Source organism: Taeniopygia guttata, chromosome 12, assembly GCF_048771995.1.
Source record: "Taeniopygia guttata chromosome 12, bTaeGut7.mat, whole genome shotgun sequence".
NCBI classification, from domain to species: Eukaryota; Metazoa; Chordata; class Aves; order Passeriformes; family Estrildidae; genus Taeniopygia; species Taeniopygia guttata.
The window spans coordinates 13975295-13991570 of NC_133037.1; the positions used below are offsets into that span (position 1 = coordinate 13975295).

Genomic DNA, 16276 nt, shown 5'->3' on the forward strand with positions numbered 1-16276 from the left:
CCTACTCGCACTACTGCTGCCTCCTGCTCCCGGGATCGAGGGGCACCGGGGGCTCTGCTGAGGCTGCACCGGCCGCATCCCACTGCAAGGGAGGGCACGAGCCTCCCCGGTGATGCTGGCGTCAGCCGTGTCCCGCTGCCGGTGTTGACACCGGGACTCTCGGTGAAACCGGCATTGTCCGCATCTCATTGCCTACAGTGATGCCAGGGCACCTGCTGACACTGGTGACAGCCTCGTTCCATTGCCCGTAGTGACACCAAGGTGGCACCGGCCACATCCCATTGCCCCTGCTGACACCAGCACAGCGTGAGCCGTGTCCCAGCGCTGGCTGTGCCCCAGCCCGGACGCTGGAGCCCCAGCGGGGGACTGGTGCCTGCGGTGGGGCTCTGCCTTTGTCCAGCTGGGCACCCGGGGCAGACCCTGTGCCGCCGAAGGCAGCGGGGCTATGAGGTCCCACAGCACCCCAGAGGCAGCCTGCAGGCAGCTGCCTCTCTGCCACCGCCACCCGAGCTGGATGGCAGGGTGCCACTCCTGCCCCCTCCCAGCCCCCGCCGTGGTGGCACCGGAGACACCCGGGGCATCCCGCGGAAAGGACCTCGGGCCACCTTAAGTTCCCAGCGGTGACGCATCGGGGCGGTGGCCCGGGAAGGTTTAAAAGCTGCTGCAGGCAGGGCTAGGCTTGGGAGGCAGCGAGTCAGAAGAGGGCAAACGGAGCGATAACCTGTGTCAGCATGGATGCGTACCAGGCATCCGCGAGCACACTGAGAACAGTAACCACCGAGAAGCTGGATGGCTGGATCGCCAGCAGCCTGCAGCCCAGCAAAGCCTTCTCCGACCAGGTGAAGGAGATAGTGCAGAAAATCTGTCAACTCCTGAAGGGGAACGGCTTTGAGGATAATATCTGCGTTGAAAAGACAGTCAAGGTGAGTGCTGCCCGTTTTGGGGCTCAGCTGACACCCCTGCTGCCACCCTTCCCATTGTCCCATGCTCCAGCCGATCCTGGTGCTGGCAGTGGTGCTGAGCAGGCAGGGTCTCTCTCTCTGCAGGGTGGATCAGCAGGAAAGGGCACAGCTCTGAAGAACAGCTCCGATGCTGATGTGGTGCTTTTCCTCAGCTGCTTACCCAGCTACCAGGAGCAGAAGAACAACAGAAAGGCTATCCTGGATTTGCTCATGATGAGGCTGAAGGTCTGCAAGGAGAGCTTGCAGTTCCCTGTGTCCATTGGTGAGCCCAGGTATAAGGGTCCTGAGGGCATGCCACACTCTCTCAGGCTTACTCTGTCCTCCCGGGAGACTAGAGAGTCCATTGATGTGGACATCCTGCCTGCCTATGATGCTTTGGGTAAGTGCTGCCAGCTGGCACAGGGACAGGCAATGGTGTCAGTGCTGGGATGGCTCTCACCTTCCTTCTCACCCCACAGGGCAGGTGACCCGGGATGCCCCACCAAATGCAGAAGCGTATGTGAGGCTCCTGCATGCCTGCAGCCACCCTGGGGAGTTTTCCCTCTGCTTCACTAAGCTGCAGAAGATGTTTGTGAAGCGTTGCCCTGCCAAGCTGAAGAACCTCCTGCGCCTGGTCAAGTTCTGGTACAAAGAGGTGAGGTGCTGCCCATATTTCCCAGTTGCCAAGAGACACCCTTCCCAGCCAGCTCTCACCTCCATCTGTGTCTTCTCCCCAGATGCTGAATCCACAGTGCCCCAGTGCTGACCTGCCCCCTAAGTATGCCCTGGAGCTGCTGACCATCTATGCCTGGGAGGAGGCCACAGGCTCTGCCAGCAGCTTTGACATGGCTCAGGGCTTCCGCACAGTGCTGGAACTGCTGTGCCGGTACCGGGAGATCTGCATCTACTGGGAGAAGTACTACTCACTCCAGCACAGAGAGATTGGTGCCCATGTCAAGGGGTTGCTGCGCAGACCCCGGTGAGGACCATGCCCAGTAGGATTGTGCCCGCTGGCCCCATGGTTGCCCAGGGCTGACAGCAATGCCCACTCTGTGTTTGCAGCCCTGTCATCCTGGACCCTGCTGACCCCACGGGGATCCTGGGCCAAGATAAGAAGTGGGACGTGGTGGCACAGGCAGCTGCCAGCTACTGCAACTCACTGCCCTTCCTTGCAGACGTCCAGTCCTGGGAAGTGGAGGTAAGGCTGCCTGAGCCTGTGAGTATCATGGTCCCCCCACCCCTGCCCCCGCTGTCTTTGCCCACCCGCTCTCCTGTCCCTGCAGCCGGCCCGGCGCGTGAGCATTGAGGTGCTGCAGCTGTCAGGCACCAAAATGACAGAGCGTGTCAGCCCCTACACCACTATCAGGCAGCTGAAGCAGAAGATCCAGAAGAATTGGGGCATCTCGCCATACACACAGCGCCTGGCACAGCAGGAGCTAGGCAGAAACAACATCATCCTCAAGGACTGTGATACCCTGGCCATGCATGGCATCTTCTACAACACCACACTGGTGCTGCTGCAGACTGAGCCCCAGGAGATGCAGGTCTTCGTCAAGGATGATAAGAATCGGAGCACTACCTACACGGTGCTGCCCACCGACACCGTCCGACAGCTGAAGGAGCAGATCCAGGCCCGGCAAGGCCCTTCTCCCAGTGAGCAGCGCCTGACCTATGGCTCCAGGGAGCTGGAGGACCAGTTCACGCTGGCGCACTACGATGTCAAGCCCATGAGCACAATCTACATGCTCCTGCGGCTCCGGGGGGGTGTAGGCCCCCAGCTCCCCTAGCTCCCTGCCTGCTTGAGTGACTGAGCACTGCCCTCAGCACCAGCCTGTGCTCCTGTGTACCCTCCTGTCATGCTGGCAATAAATGCTTAGTAGATCCTTGTGCTGCTTGCTCTGTTGGGGACAGTGACAGGTGTCACATGGGGTAGTCAAAGGGGTTGGAGTCACCAACCCTTTCTGATGAGGGGGGACCTCAATGCCACAAGCTGCTGGGATGGCACAGGGACACAGAGGTGGAGTAAAGCAGTGCTCCCTGGGTGCTTGGTGGGGTCAGGGATGTCAGCCTGCTGCCAGCTGGACCTCAGGAGAAAAAAACAGCTCCTGTCTCTACCTGCTCCTGCCTGCACCACTGCCAGCCTGTGCTCATGCTGGGGGCTCAAGTGTCCAGGCTGGGGGGCAGCCAGTGCTGGGACTGTTTGTGCTGGTAGCACGGTGTCACTACTGGCCGTGGGATGTGGCCAGTGCCACCAGGGGTCCTGATGCCAGCGCAGACAGCAGGAGGCAGCAGACTCCGAGGTCACCTTTGGTCACTGCCTTAACTGCTGCCTGTTGGCACCTAGGAAGTTCAGTTTTCATCTTTCAGAAATCAAAGTGGAGCTGAAAGCACGGGGAGCTGGAAGTCTGGGGGAAACCCATCAAGCTTGGCAATGTCCCTGCAGGTCTTGTCTCCCCTCAGCCCTCCAGTGTTGCTGAACATCCCACCCCTCTAGGCTTGGGTGCCAGAGTGGGTCCATGCTGTGGGGCACTAGGCTGCCCCTGAGCGCTTCCTGGGGCTCTGAGTCAGACGCGGGACCCTGGGCGGCTGAATCTGCTTTATTGTGCTCAATTAGTACAAGGTCCCCTGTGCCACTGCTCTACACCCAGGGCAGTGGGTGCCACCTTTATACCCCCCAACATCTCCCCTTTGTGCCCCCCTCCTCCTGTGTCCTACCAGTGCCTGTCCTGCCCCTCCGTGCTCCCACTGCTGCCTGTAGCCCTTTGGGACCCGAGCGTGACCCTGCTGTGCCGTCCTCCCGCAGTGCCATGCTGGGGGGGGGGGGTGGGGGGCACTGCCTGGCCCCGCAGGTTTACATTCATAATAACAGTCGTTAATAAATATTTCGGTGACTCTGCGATGCCGGCAGCCGGCTGGGTCCCCACCGGTGTTGGAGCCGGTGGCAAGGGCAGTCGGCAGCCCCTCGGGGGGCTGCTCAGCCCGGCTGCCCCCCGCCACTGCCCACGCAGCGCTGCCGGCAGGGCGGCCGAGGCCGTGCCCCGCCCGCGGCCCCGCTCCTGAGGCAGAGCCCGGCGCCCGGGGCCGGCCCCGCTCCTGAGGCAGAGCCCGGCGCCCGGGGCCGGCTCCGCTCCTGAGGCAGAGCCCGGCGCCCGGGGCCGGCCCCCGCTCACCAGGGGGATGCGCTGCGGGGCCCCCGCTCGGCCCGCGGCCCCTCGTGGGTGCGCCGGCGGCGGGCTCGGCGCGGCTCCTCACTCCGCCCGCGGCCCGGGGCGCCGGCGGGAGTGCGGGCCGGTGGCGGGGGTCTCCAGAGCCTCTGGCAGACCTTGTCCGTGGCTCCCAGCGGTGGGCGCTCCACCAGCTGGAGGAAGTCCCGGTACCAGACCTTGCGGGGCATCCCGGCGGAGAGCTGGGGGTCTCCGGCAGATGCCGCGCCCGTGGCCTGCCAGGCGCCGATCACCTCCAGGGAGAGCCGCAGCAGGGGCTGGGTGAAGCCGTGCTCGGTGGCGTGGCAGAGGTAGAGGCCGGCGTCGGAGCGCCTCACGCTGCGCAGCAGGACGCCCCGCTCCGTCCGCACCACCCGCTCGTCCATCTGCACCTGCAGTACCCGCGGGGAAGGGCGGTCAGCTCGGCACGGCACGGCGCGGCCGCACCGGCGGAACCTGGCCAGGGAGAGCCTACCTCTCGCTGAGGATCGCTCAGGGTGCGCTGGTATGTCCACAGGATGTGGGCTTGCAGGGATTTGGGGATGCACTCCAGAAAGACAGTGCTTCCCTCCACCCCGTAGAGTTGCTTCTGGGGTACGGTGTCCCGCCTGGGATCTGCGGGGACACAGCCTGGCTGTCAGCCCCCCACCATGGCAGGGTTGCCCCCAGACTCTGGCTGGGTCCCAGCTCACCTTCAGAGCAAAGCACGTTGGGGTCACCATTGCGGACGTCCTGCCGGCGGAAACGCCTGTGGGAAGGCGATGGAGGAGCAGGGGCTGCAGCAGTGTGACCTGTGCTCCTCACCATGGCCTCAGGGCAGGCTGACTGCCCCAGCACTGCATCCCGGCATGTCACCTACCTCTTGGTGTTGGGCACGTAGCGGGTGCAGGTGTTGCCATCCCAGGCGCAGTACGGGTCCCGGGCCAGGCAGCACTCGGCACAGGCTTTGCCATAGGCACCGCAGCGGTGCAGGGGCAGCTGGGCCAGCGCTGTGGCCGAGCCAGCATAGAGCTGATGCTGGGGAAAGAGCAGTGCTGAGCACCTCCATGCTGTGGCAGGGGGCTAGGCAGAGCCATGGCGGACCTGGGAATGAATGCCCAGGGGTCCCCCCTTACCCGCTTGGAGGAGAGCTGCAGGCTGATGATGGGGGAGGCATCCTGTGGGCAGAGCATGGGCAAGAGTTAAGGATGCACGGGGCAACCTAGGGATGCATCATCCTGGCTTCCACATCCTGGCAGCTGGAGGGTTGTGCCCTAGCACAACCCAGAGCATGGACAGTACATGGAGATGCTGTGGGGAAGTCTAACTGGTGGGATGTGGAACCCTGACCCTCACCTGGAAGACCTGCAGCTCCTCCAGCAGCAGTGGCTCCATGCGGTGCCAGCTCTCCTTGGGCACTGAGACCACCTTCAGCACTGTGCCCACATCTGCAGGCAGGGAGGGGTGAGGCCACGGGTCCCAGCCCCAGCATCTCCCCACTCTCCCTCACTGCCCCATCCCTGGGGTCACTACATGCCTGTGCCAATGAAGAGAACATCGTAGTGGCCATCAGCAGCGGTGACACGGTCCACAGCTATGCGGGTGAAAGTGTAGGGCACGGCAGCTTGCAGGAAGAGGGGGCGCTGGCCATGGGGCAAGACAGGGTTATACATCAATGGGTGGTGACGGGCAAACTGGATCACCTCATCGGGGAAGTCCTTGGTGGAGCCGAAGGTGCCAAATGTTTTGCTGGGGCACTGCAGAGAGACAGCACTGGCTAAGCAGGGTCTCACACACCACAGCCCCCACCCCAGGAAGTGGCACCAGCCATGACACCCCTACACCACATACCATGCCTGGGCGGGGGTATGGCACACGCCCCTGGTATGACACCCACTGATAGTTGGGACCTTCCTTGTGCGCAAAGGGGCCCAGGAAAGCCCGGCGGATGTCAGCCATGGTGTAAACACAGACAGCTGAGCCTTGGAAAACAGAGCTGGTGGGAGAGAGAAGGGAAAGATGTGAGGGGGCAGGCGGGGCACCACTGGGTATGTGCAGGGTCCTGGGGAGGGGGCTTGACCTGGAGGTGGAGAAGATGGCGTAGATCAGAGGGTTGCGCTTGTCTCTTGTCTGCAACAGGAAAACATCCCCTGCAAGCAAGGAAGGCATCAGCGCTGCCAGTGTTGCCCACAGCTACACTGGTGGGGTCGCATCCCCATTTACTCACGGAGCTCATCAAAGTGGGTGTCTGCCCCATCAGGTCCTGGCACAGCACAGACCAGCCGAGCCTTCAGAAACGTCGTCCACTTGTTCACCAGGCTGCGCTGCCCACCCATGTCATTCTGCCAGGGAAAGGAGGACACTGGTGTCAGCAGCAGCAGGTGGCATCCCTGGCCCCCAGCCCACCTGCCTGAGGATGCTCTCACCCGGCAGATTTGGCCGATGCGGGCAAAGCTGGTCTTGCCCAACCCCTGCTGCCGTTCAACCGCTGTCTCACGGAAGAAGAAGTAGATCTTGTCGTCGTCGGGGTCCTCACTCTCTGGCACCCAAAAAACGGCCACGAACTTGGGCTCTGGGGACAAAGGGGTGATGCTTCCAATGCCTCCATTAGCTCTGCTCCCCAGGGACCCTGGAGCACCTGCTGGGGTCCCAGGGGAGGGTGCAGAACCAACCCTGCCCAGCTGCAGAGCAGAGGCAGAGTGAGGATGGGATTCCACCAAACATTGTGGGTCTGGAGAGGACACAGGAATCCCCAAAATCACCCTCTGAGGCAGTGAAGGACAGTGTACATATGAGCCTGGAGGAGTCATTGCCCTGATGCCTCCAGGCATGAGCAGCACTCCTGTGCCAAGGTGCCAGTGGCCCCCCTGCCCCCACGCTCCCAGTCCCCAGCACTGACCGTTGAGCCAGCGGGAGTCGTGCTGCTCCGTGCGGATGGAGGGACGTCGGCCCAGGCTGCGGAATATGGTAAAGTCACGGCCCATCAGATCGGTGGCCACCCCAGAGTAGAGCTCCTCGCCTGGCAGGCACCGAGGGAAGTGTTATAGGGGACCTCCTGGCACCCCTGTGCCACACTGCACCCAGCACCAGGCTCAGAATGCCCTTACCCACAAGGACAGAGGCGGCTGTATGCCGGGGGTCATACGGGCTCTTCCCCTTGCCATCCTCAGTGTGGTGGGGGTCCAGCTTAAAAACAGGCTCCTGGAGAGGAGTAAGGATGGGAGGTGGGCAGGTGGCAGCAGCTGGAGGCTGTGGTGGTGCCAGGGGAGGCTCACTTCTGCATGCTGGCCGGCCACGATGAAGGCACAGACTGGGTGGAAGGCACCAGTGCCACAGGCGTACAGGTGGGTCTGGTTGTAGGGGTGCAGGATCTTCACAAAGTTCATGCACTCAGCCTGGGGATGGAGGAAATGAAGGGTGAGGTAGTGCTAGGGCAGATCACTGGCACAGTCCTGGCATCCCACAGCACACTCCATCACTCACAGTGATATCCTTGCCGGCCCAGTTGCATTCTTCTCTCCACTCCACAGGAGCCGGCCAGTAGATCTGCGGGTGGAAAAGGGGATGCTCACCACACCTGGAGCACCTGGCACTGCCCCGGCAGCATGGCCCCCCCGCCCCGTTACCTTCCTGTCCCGCTGGCTGATGTCATCCAGGGCCAAAGAAAGGAGGTGGTTCTTGGCGCCCACGAAGAGACGGCCACGCTCCTCGTCCAGCAGCAGGGCCTCGTAGCAGCAGGAGTGCTCCAGCGAGAAGAGTCGCAGCCCATGGCGAGCCCGCAGCTCTGCCGGGACCCACCGGCACTACTCAGCCCGGCCCCGCCACTGCCTGTCCATCTCCACTGCCCCCAACACGCTCCGAGGCAGCCTGGGTCAGGCCACGGCCCCCTGCCATGCCATCCCCTCCCCCAAACCTGTCCCACTGGCTTGACTAGGTTCACCAAGCCCTTGCCTGCCCAGCATTCACCCCCATGCCAGCCCCACACCCATCCCTGGGTCCCTTGAGACTCATCCCCAAGCCACTCAGCAGTGATTCCCATGCCCCTCAGCACCCATTTCTGCACCGCTCACCCGGTGGCAGGGGAGAAAAGGCCATTCCCTGCCCCGCGGAGCTAATCCCACCGTGGCGGGAACAAACAGCCCTTTGTCAGGCTGGGAGGAGAGCTCTCGCTGAGACCCGCCGCTGGACAAAGCCTCCTGCGCCGTGCTGGAGCCCGTGGAATGGCCAGTTGGGACACGGCATCAGCTCTCCAGCTGGCACAACATTCCCAACAGGTATGGCACAGCTGTGGCTAGGGAGTGCCACCATGGTGCACACAGGGATAGGGGCACCTGCGCTTGCACATGCCGGGGGCTGGGACTGAGGTCCCAAGCACAGGCATGGCCCCAAGGACAGGCAGGTGGCCCTGGAGGGGCTGGCATCAGCTAAGAGCTGTGGCAGCCAGTGCCAACACCTGATAGCCCACGGGGAGGGCAGCAGCAGTGCTAGAGAAGAGCCAGGGGTTTTGCACCTGCCCCATCATCGTGCTACTCCCCAGGATATTCCCTCCCTCCTCCCTCGGGATGCTGCTGGCTGCTGCTGACACACAGCCTGCCCGCACGCCCCCCGCCCTGCCCGTGTCCCATGCTCACCGGGGAAGGACAGCTTGAGGCGGGGGGTGGCAGTGGCCGGGGGGCGGCCAGCGGGGAGGCCACGCAGCAGGAGCAGGAGCAGGAGCAGCGAGCGGCTCATGGCCGGGGTCTGGCTGGTGGCGCCGCGGCTGGGGCAGAGAAACAAGACCTCAGCTCAGGTTACAGCCCCCTCCCCACAGCCCCCAGACCACGATCCCTCCCCGATGCTGCCGACGTGTCTGGAGAGCCCCGAACACCAGCATAGGGCAACTGAAGGCACAGCATAAGAGGATCCCCCACTGGGGGATCGACCTGGTAGTTGGAGGGGATGTGAGCCAGCCACAGCCCTCCCAGTTTTAAAGTCCCCATTAATCTAATCCCAAACATAATGGGCTTCAGAAACACCCCTCCTGCTCCTGCCCGTGGGGAAACAGGCACCCCAGCCAAGCAGCATCCAGCCCTGCCCGTGCCTGTCTGAGCCCATCTGCAGGAGTGTGCCGGGCTCTGCCCATTCCTGCCTGCAAAGCACAGAGCTGTCCTATAGGAATGGGGACAAGGACAGAGCAAGCACCAAAGTGGTGACAACCAAATAGGGCACTCTGGGCAGTCAGTGAGCTTCTGAGCACTGAGCAAGCTGTCCATTATGGTAGTCATGGGGTCCCATGCCTCAGTTTCCCCCACTGCTACAGCCCCACCATTAGCCCTTGGCCTTTCTTGTACCACCATGCAAATGGAAGCAGGATTTGCAGGCTCTGGCTAAGCAGGTGCCTGCAATACCCAGAGGGGCCCATGACAGTGCTTCTGCCACTCTGATGAGTGCCACCACGAGGTAAGGAAGTCCTCCTCCAGCTCTGGCAGCAGCACGCTCTCCCCTGGGGAGTGGGAGGTGATTGTTATCAGGGCACTGTGCCAGAACACAGATCCCACCTTGCCCCCTGGCTATGCTGCAGTGCCTTGTGCAAGGCACCAACTGAGCCATGCCAATCATCAGCCCCTCTGCGTTTCACCCGTGGCACAGTCACTGAGGCCTCACCAGGACACCAGTGACAACCAAAGCCCCACCACAGCCGCGGGGCTCGGCGCAATCACCGCAGGCTCTGCTACCCCGCCTGAGCTGGGAACTGGCGGATGCTGACCCGGGGGGTCACAAATCCATGACATGGATGGGGCTCCTGCGGGCAGGGCAGCCCCCTCCAGGCTGGGCGGTGGAGGTGAGCCCGGGGCAGGCAGCGGGCAGCGGACGGGGCCCGGCTGGGCGCAGTGCCGGGTACGGCTGCCCGGTGTCCCGGCACCGAGGCGGTCGGCGCTAATGGCATTCACAGAGGCGCCGGGATGAGGCGCGGGACCCGCCGGGCTCTGGCAGCCCCGACGGCCGCGCCAGCCGGGGCCGTGCCGGGGCACGGGGGCCGCCCGCCTGCCCTCACTGCCGAGCGGCCCGAGCAGACCCCCGGGCTCTGACTCGGCTGGCACGGGGGGCGGGCGGGGGTCGGGCGGGGTGGCAGCACCGCAGGCTCTCGGTGCTAACCCTGGCAGATCCAGCCCGAGAAACTCCCCGTGCCAACCCCGACTCCAGCCCTCCCGTGCCGGAGGGGACACGAACCCCGCCGCCAGCCCCCCGCTACCAGCACGGGCATTGCCCCCGCGGCAGCGCAGAGACCCCGTCCCGGGACACTCCCCGGCCAGCCCCGCACCCTGCCGGCCCGCGGCCCCGGGCACCCACCTGTGTCCCGGCTCGGCTCGGTCCGGCCCGGCCCCGCCCGCCGCGTCCGCCGGGAGGGAGCGGGGCCGGGGCGGCCCCGCGGGGCGGGACGGGGCGGGGCCGGGGGCGCGCACAGGGACACGCACACGGGTGTGCGAACACACGCTCACCAGCAGACACGCGGGCACCTCACACATGTACACACACACACGCACACAGCCGAACACCCACGGCCCCTCACACACACACACACACCCACGCACACCCGTGCTGCCACCCCGTGGGTAACACGGAGATACCCACGGCGACATCCGCTGCCCCGGGGCAGAGCGGAGGATGCCAAGGTCAGCACACGTGTGGCTCAGCACACGAGTGGTGGCGGGGCTACCTCCTCGCCGGGACAGGCACTTGCTTGCCCGTGGGGGCCGTGCCGGGGGGTGCCGGGGCCGTGCCGGGGCCGTGCCGGGGGTACGGGGGGCCGGTCCCGCGCCCCGCTCAGCTGCAGCCCAGATGTCTGGCCCGAGCCCAGCCCGGAGCAAACAAAATTCCTCCGCTGCCTCCCATTTTCCAGCTGCCGCTGCCAAGAATAGCAAGTGCCGAGTGGTGCCGGCAGCGGGGCCACGCGTGCCTCGGCGGGCAGGGCTCGGGGCGGGGGGAGCACGAGCTGCCTTGGGGGCCACACCTGCCTTGTTCCTGCGGGTGCCGGAGCCCGGGAAGGCGGGTGCCGGATGAGCGGGCAGGCAGGGTGCAGGCAGCAGGCTGGGCAGGCAGGTGCAGGGAGGCTGGGCAGGCAGGAGTGCGGGCAGGTGCGGGCAGCGGGTGCCAGCAGGCGGGGAGCGCAGGTGGGCTGGCAGCGAGGGCAGGCGGGCCAGCAGCGGGTGAAGGCAGCTCAGGTGCAGGTGCGGACAGGCAGCTGGAGTACGCAGGCAGAGCTCAGCAGGAAGCCAGAGCCGTGCAGGCAGGCCAGCAGTACACAGAAGCTGTGCCAGGGAGGGTGCCCGGGAAATGCCCTTCTGTCCCACTGCCAGTAACCCTCGTGCTGCCAGCCCTGGTACTCTGGCATGCTGGCGGGCTCTGTTCCAGCACCACAACTTGTTGTTATCCTGGCTGTGTCAGAGTGCTGAGTGGCATCCAGCCCAGCCCAGCCCAGCTTTATGGGCAGCACGGAGGACAGAGACAGCGAGGCGATGGGGTGGGGCATCAGAGGAGCTGGCACCGGTACGGCAGGGGTTACTCTGCTGTAAGACTTTGACCAGGCACCAGCAAGACTTTGGGCTGGGTGGCCTCCACACGGGCACGGCGTCCCCGTGCCTACTGTTACAGGATGGCGCTGAGATGGAGGGGACGGGGATGTCGTGCCCAGTCCCGCACAGTGGGCACCTTCCTGTGCTAGTTCAGCGCCGTGCCTCAGTTTCCCTTCACCCAGTTGGGACTTTTCCAACTCCCGGCGAGCGTGGCGAGGTGACCAGGTGACGTCACCGCCACCGCAGCCCAGGAGCCCTGAGGGGACCTTGCTGGCAGCGGCTCCGCCTGGAGAAACCATCAAGCGTCAGAAGGGCCGGGCTTCCATCCCGGAAAGAACGGCGCGGGAGGGATGCGCCACGTCGGCCGCCGGCCACCCCTTCCCGCCCCACGGGGTGTTCTGGGCAGCGCCGGAGCCACGGGGCGCCGCCATGGGGACGGTCCCCATCTGGAACGGGCATCGTCACTAGCATCCCGCCCTCATCCCTACCCTCTGCCAGCCCGCGGGAGGTTTCGCAGCCGGGTGCCGGTGGCCTGGCTCCCCGCCAGCGCGGGGGTGTCCCTGCCCACGGCACCAGCAGGTGCTGGCGCTCTCGCTCTTTGATCCGTCCCTGCCGCTGGCAGATCCGCACCCAGGGATCGCTGCCTCGGCCAAATCTCTCCCGGCGGTTCCGGCTCCGCCGAGCATCTGTAGCTCCGCCGGCAGCGCCCGAGCCCCCAGCGGTGTTGGCGGTAGGAAACGGCTCCGCTCCGGCTCCGCGGGGCTCCGGGGGCGGCTCGGCAGCGGCACCGGCCAACGCTCCTGCATCTCCCGTGCCGGGGCTGAGCCAGCAGGGCACGGGGGGCATCCATGCACCAAACGGGTGACCAGGACCACTGACTGCTGCATACCCTGCTTGCAGGGAGAAGGGCTGGGACTGGTATCCGCTAAGCCCTCAGGATGGGTACGAATCCTGCATCCCAAATGGGAATGGCACCTCACCAGAAGAACCCTTGTGATTCTGTGGGGATCTGTGGGGTGACTCCCCCAAGGGTGCTACAGGGTGGCCCCCGACGTCCCTGGGGCCAAGGGGGCTTCCCTCTGCCCTGGTGGAGCCACCATGGCTGAGGACAGGGAAAATCCAAGGGTCAAGGTGAGCTGTGTCATGACAGCTGGTGCCATAGGCATCCCTGTGACACATGGGCTTGGCACAGCACTGCTCCCCAGCCCAGAGATGTGTTGTGCAGGAGAGTGACCTTTGCCAGGACTGCCAGGGACACTGCCAACTTGTCAGCAGGGGGGGAGTGTGGTATCCTCACCCCAGCCCACACCCATGACCCGAGCACAGGGATACGCTGCTCAAACTAGTATCCCCTGAGTCTGGACACCCCAAAAAGCTGTTGATGGTTTGTGATGGCATTAAAGATGTGGCCTCAGTGGTCCACATCCATAACATTGGGCCATGAGGTGGGCCTCGTGTGGCTGCCACATTCCTGGTACAGGGGAAGGATGCGCTAGGCAGGGGACAGAGCTCATGGCATCCCAGGTGGGCCAATGTGAGGGCTTGGCTGGCAGCAAGCAAATGTGCCTGAGACAGCTGCATCCCTGTAGCACAGTGTGGAGGCAATGTCCCAGGGCCACACCAGCTCTAGGTTCACACCCTGTCTGTGGATACACCCTGACCTTATGTCCACCCCCCACCACAGCATGCTGGTGAGACCCCAGCATCAGGGACCCCAGTGGCCCCAGTGCATTCCTGCTGGGATTAGGTACCGGCTCCCGGCAGTGCCATGCTGGTGTAGCCCAGCTAATCCCTTTTTAATTGTCCCAACCCTGTGTTGGACTGATGTGGGTTGCCCAGGAAAATGGGGGTGTTGTGTGCACCCCAGTGCCTGAGCACCAGTAGGGTGATGCCATCGTGTGTCCCTTCTGTGGGACCAAGCCATAGGGTACATGGTGAACTTTTCAGGTAGTGATGAAGATGGGGATGTCCATCCTCCAAGACATTGTGGCTTTTTGGAAAGGGAAAGGGAGGGATCCTGGTCTTATGGGATCCTATCCTCCTGACCCAAGGTGACCATTTGCCCTTGGCTTCGTGTCTGCCAGCAGCCAGGCTCTGGGACAGGCAGAGGGGCCATGTGCCCAGCACTGAAAACCACCGAAGCTCCTCAAAACCATACATGGGGCAGGAGCAGGACACCCAGGCTTTCTGCCACCATCCAAACACTCTCCTCACCCCAGCAGGAGGGCAGTGGGAGAAGCTGAGTCCCCCTGCCTGCTGTCTTGCCAATGTCCCTTTGGCCCTGCCCTGAGCCACACCAACCAGTGGCATCCAGCTCCTTAGGCTTTAAAAATAGGCTGGTGTCCCTGCCATGGGGTCAGTAATTTTAGCCAGGGTGTGTCTTGTCGGGAAGCACGCGGATCCATTCATCTTCTCCTGCTGGCCCGGCTGCATCCACACACAGGGCTGATGTCAGCCCCTGCTGCCCACTTGCTCATCCCTGCCCTGGGGCAAAGCAGCACAGCCACGGCCACCTCGGGCACAGGCAATGCCTGGTGGGATGGAGAGGGTGGGGCAATGAGGACGGAAATGTCCAGCTGCCCCCTGAGCCCACCGGCTTCCCATCTTGGGCATCTCGCCCCCGAAGCTGGTGGCACCAGGGAGCACAGCATCCCATGGCACCCAGACAGGCAGTGGTGGAGGAGTCCCGGCACCCTGCCCTCTTCTCTCACCCTTCTCTCACCCTGGCCCCCCAGCACAACAGCCACTTCAGATTGCCTCCCACGGTGCTCCCGGGGGGCTGTGCCGGCTGGGAAGGCTGCGGGGGCCGCTGCCGAGCATAATGGGGCTATTGATGGCCGAGCCAGCGGCCCCGGCACGGCACAATGGGGCCTTGTCTGCTGGCCCGGCTCCCGCTCCTGCCCAGCCCCGTGCCCAGCCTCAGGACACCCCCTCTCCCCATCGCCTCGGAGCTCACCCCGGTGCCAGCCGGGGCAAACCCTGCCCTGGCCGAGTCAGTGAGTACTGCCAAGGTGGGAGGCCACCAGGTGAGCTCCCCTTCCCATAAACCAGTGGCCAGGGAAGGAGCATTGCTTGGGAAACCTCCCAGCATGGTGGTGCTCACCCCTGACACCCCTTTGGGACAGGGCTTAGGGGTTCTTGCTCAGCTGTGGGGCGACAGGAACAAAGAGGTGGTACACGCCCAAGGATGCCTTCACCTCCCTCTCAGGACCATGTCCGAGCCCGCTGGCACCCGTACCCACTGTGGGGATGCAGGGACCTCGCTGCTTCCCAGGGAGCTCCGTTGTCGCAGTGCCCCAACGCCACAGCCCCCCTCAACGGGCCAGCCCGGCGCCCCAAACCCACCGTCTCACCTGCTGTAGGGCGTGGGCTCCGCCGCAGCTCGCCTGCCTCCTCGCCCGGCGGGTGAGCCGGGCTCTGGCTGCTGCCGCCGGCTCCTTAAACCCCAAATCCCCGGTGCTGGGCGCCGGTCCCGCCAGCGGCGGGGGTGGAGGGAGGCGATGCGAAGCCCCGGTCCCTGCTCCCGGGGCCGGCACCAACAAAAGGCAACTGTGTCCTGTGTCCTCCCTCTGCACCCAACGACCTGGTCGGCCGCTTGGGAGCAGCCCCTCGGGACCCCAGGGCTTCCCGGGGTGCTGCCACCCCCTCTGCCCGCACCGGGAAGGGAAGAGGGTGCGAGCAAGCCCAGGAATCCCGATCACAGCCGCGGTACGTCCCGGTGTCCCCGAGCACCCGTTCGTGCCTGCTCGGTCCTGCTCCTGCCTTGGAGGAGTGCCAGGGTGAAGGCACTCATCACCGTCCCAGCGCCTCATCTGCTCCTGCAAAGTCCAGCCCAGCAGGGCTGGAGGGGGAGGAAGGGGATGTGGCTGCTGCCACGGTGCCTGTTCTGGGGGGACACGGTACCCCCAGAGCTGCCGGGCCGGGTGAAACACCCCTGCAGTCCGAAGGCCGAGCAGCCGGTGCCGCCTCATTAACGCGGGGTAAATGAGTAACAGGGTCTCGGCTGGGCTGGGGCGGTTCGAGCCGCATGACTTCTCCTGCCTCCCCGGCATCCTGGGAGCAGGGGATTTAGTGGCTCTATCGCGCTAAGAGCCACTCAGGCAGTGCAGGAGGGAGGAGGAAGGTCCGTGTTGTGGCTGGACACGCTGGGTGCCCAGTGCTGCCTGGCTGGAACACAGTGGGCAGCGCGCTGGGCTGGGCTGGGCACAAGCACATTGCTGGAGGGAGAGGATGATCTCAGCCCGGCTGCCCTCCAGCAGGGCTTGAGGTGAGAGAGCAGGGGAGCAAGGCTTTGTTCAGCAGTGCCTGCCAGCCTGGGAGGCAATGGGCACCATTTTAATAAAAAATAAAGCAGGAAATTCCATCTGGAGGCAAAGGAATGTGTTTTTCTTCTGTGACAGTGGCCAGGTGCTGACATGGCTGTGCTAGAGGCTGCAGAGCATCCAGCCACAAGGATCTGTGCCCAAGCAGGAAGCACCAGCTGAGCCACTCCTGCCATGGGGTGGGCTCAGGGCAGCCAGGGACTCTGCCAAAACTGTGCCAGGCCCCAGCCTGCCTCCTGGCAGCTGTGACCATGCAGGTGGAAAGGGGCTGGAGCACA

The 16276-nt window shown here is 64.3% G+C and overlaps 2 protein-coding genes across 6 annotated transcripts; one reads left to right on the plus strand and one right to left on the minus strand.

The window, feature by feature from the left end:
* Positions 1-663: 663 nt before the first annotated feature.
* Positions 664-2827, plus strand: LOC100224927 (2'-5'-oligoadenylate synthase-like protein 1). Its single transcript, XM_004176298.6, has 6 exons — positions 664-923; positions 1047-1341; positions 1421-1596; positions 1679-1920; positions 2004-2139; positions 2225-2827. Exons 1-6 carry the CDS (start codon positions 732-734, stop codon positions 2726-2728), a joined length of 1545 nt encoding a protein of 514 aa, XP_004176346.5. The 5' UTR covers positions 664-731; the 3' UTR covers positions 2729-2827.
* A 695-nt stretch (positions 2828-3522) lies between these two features.
* On the minus strand, positions 3523-15628 carry SEMA3B (semaphorin 3B). 5 transcript variants are annotated; one of them, XM_030283182.4, is made up of 18 exons: positions 10454-11524; positions 8755-8882; positions 7750-7907; positions 7607-7669; positions 7399-7518; positions 7231-7324; positions 7023-7142; positions 6550-6695; positions 6351-6465; positions 6204-6273; positions 5975-6119; positions 5661-5880; positions 5480-5571; positions 5260-5301; positions 5004-5161; positions 4837-4892; positions 4620-4759; positions 3523-4536 (listed from the first exon to the last, which is right to left on the minus strand). In XM_030283182.4, exons 1-18 carry the CDS (start codon positions 10741-10743, stop codon positions 4108-4110), a joined length of 2586 nt encoding a protein of 861 aa, XP_030139042.4. In that variant the 5' UTR covers positions 10744-11524; the 3' UTR covers positions 3523-4107. The 5 variants fall into 5 exon arrangements, with proteins under 5 accessions (XP_030139042.4, XP_072790912.1, XP_072790911.1 ...); XM_072934811.1 differs by adding an exon at positions 9511-9605 and having other exon boundaries at positions 5975-6273; positions 10454-10543; XM_072934810.1 differs by adding an exon at positions 9454-9605 and having other exon boundaries at positions 5975-6273; positions 10454-10543.
* Positions 15629-16276: the final 648 nt, after the last annotated feature.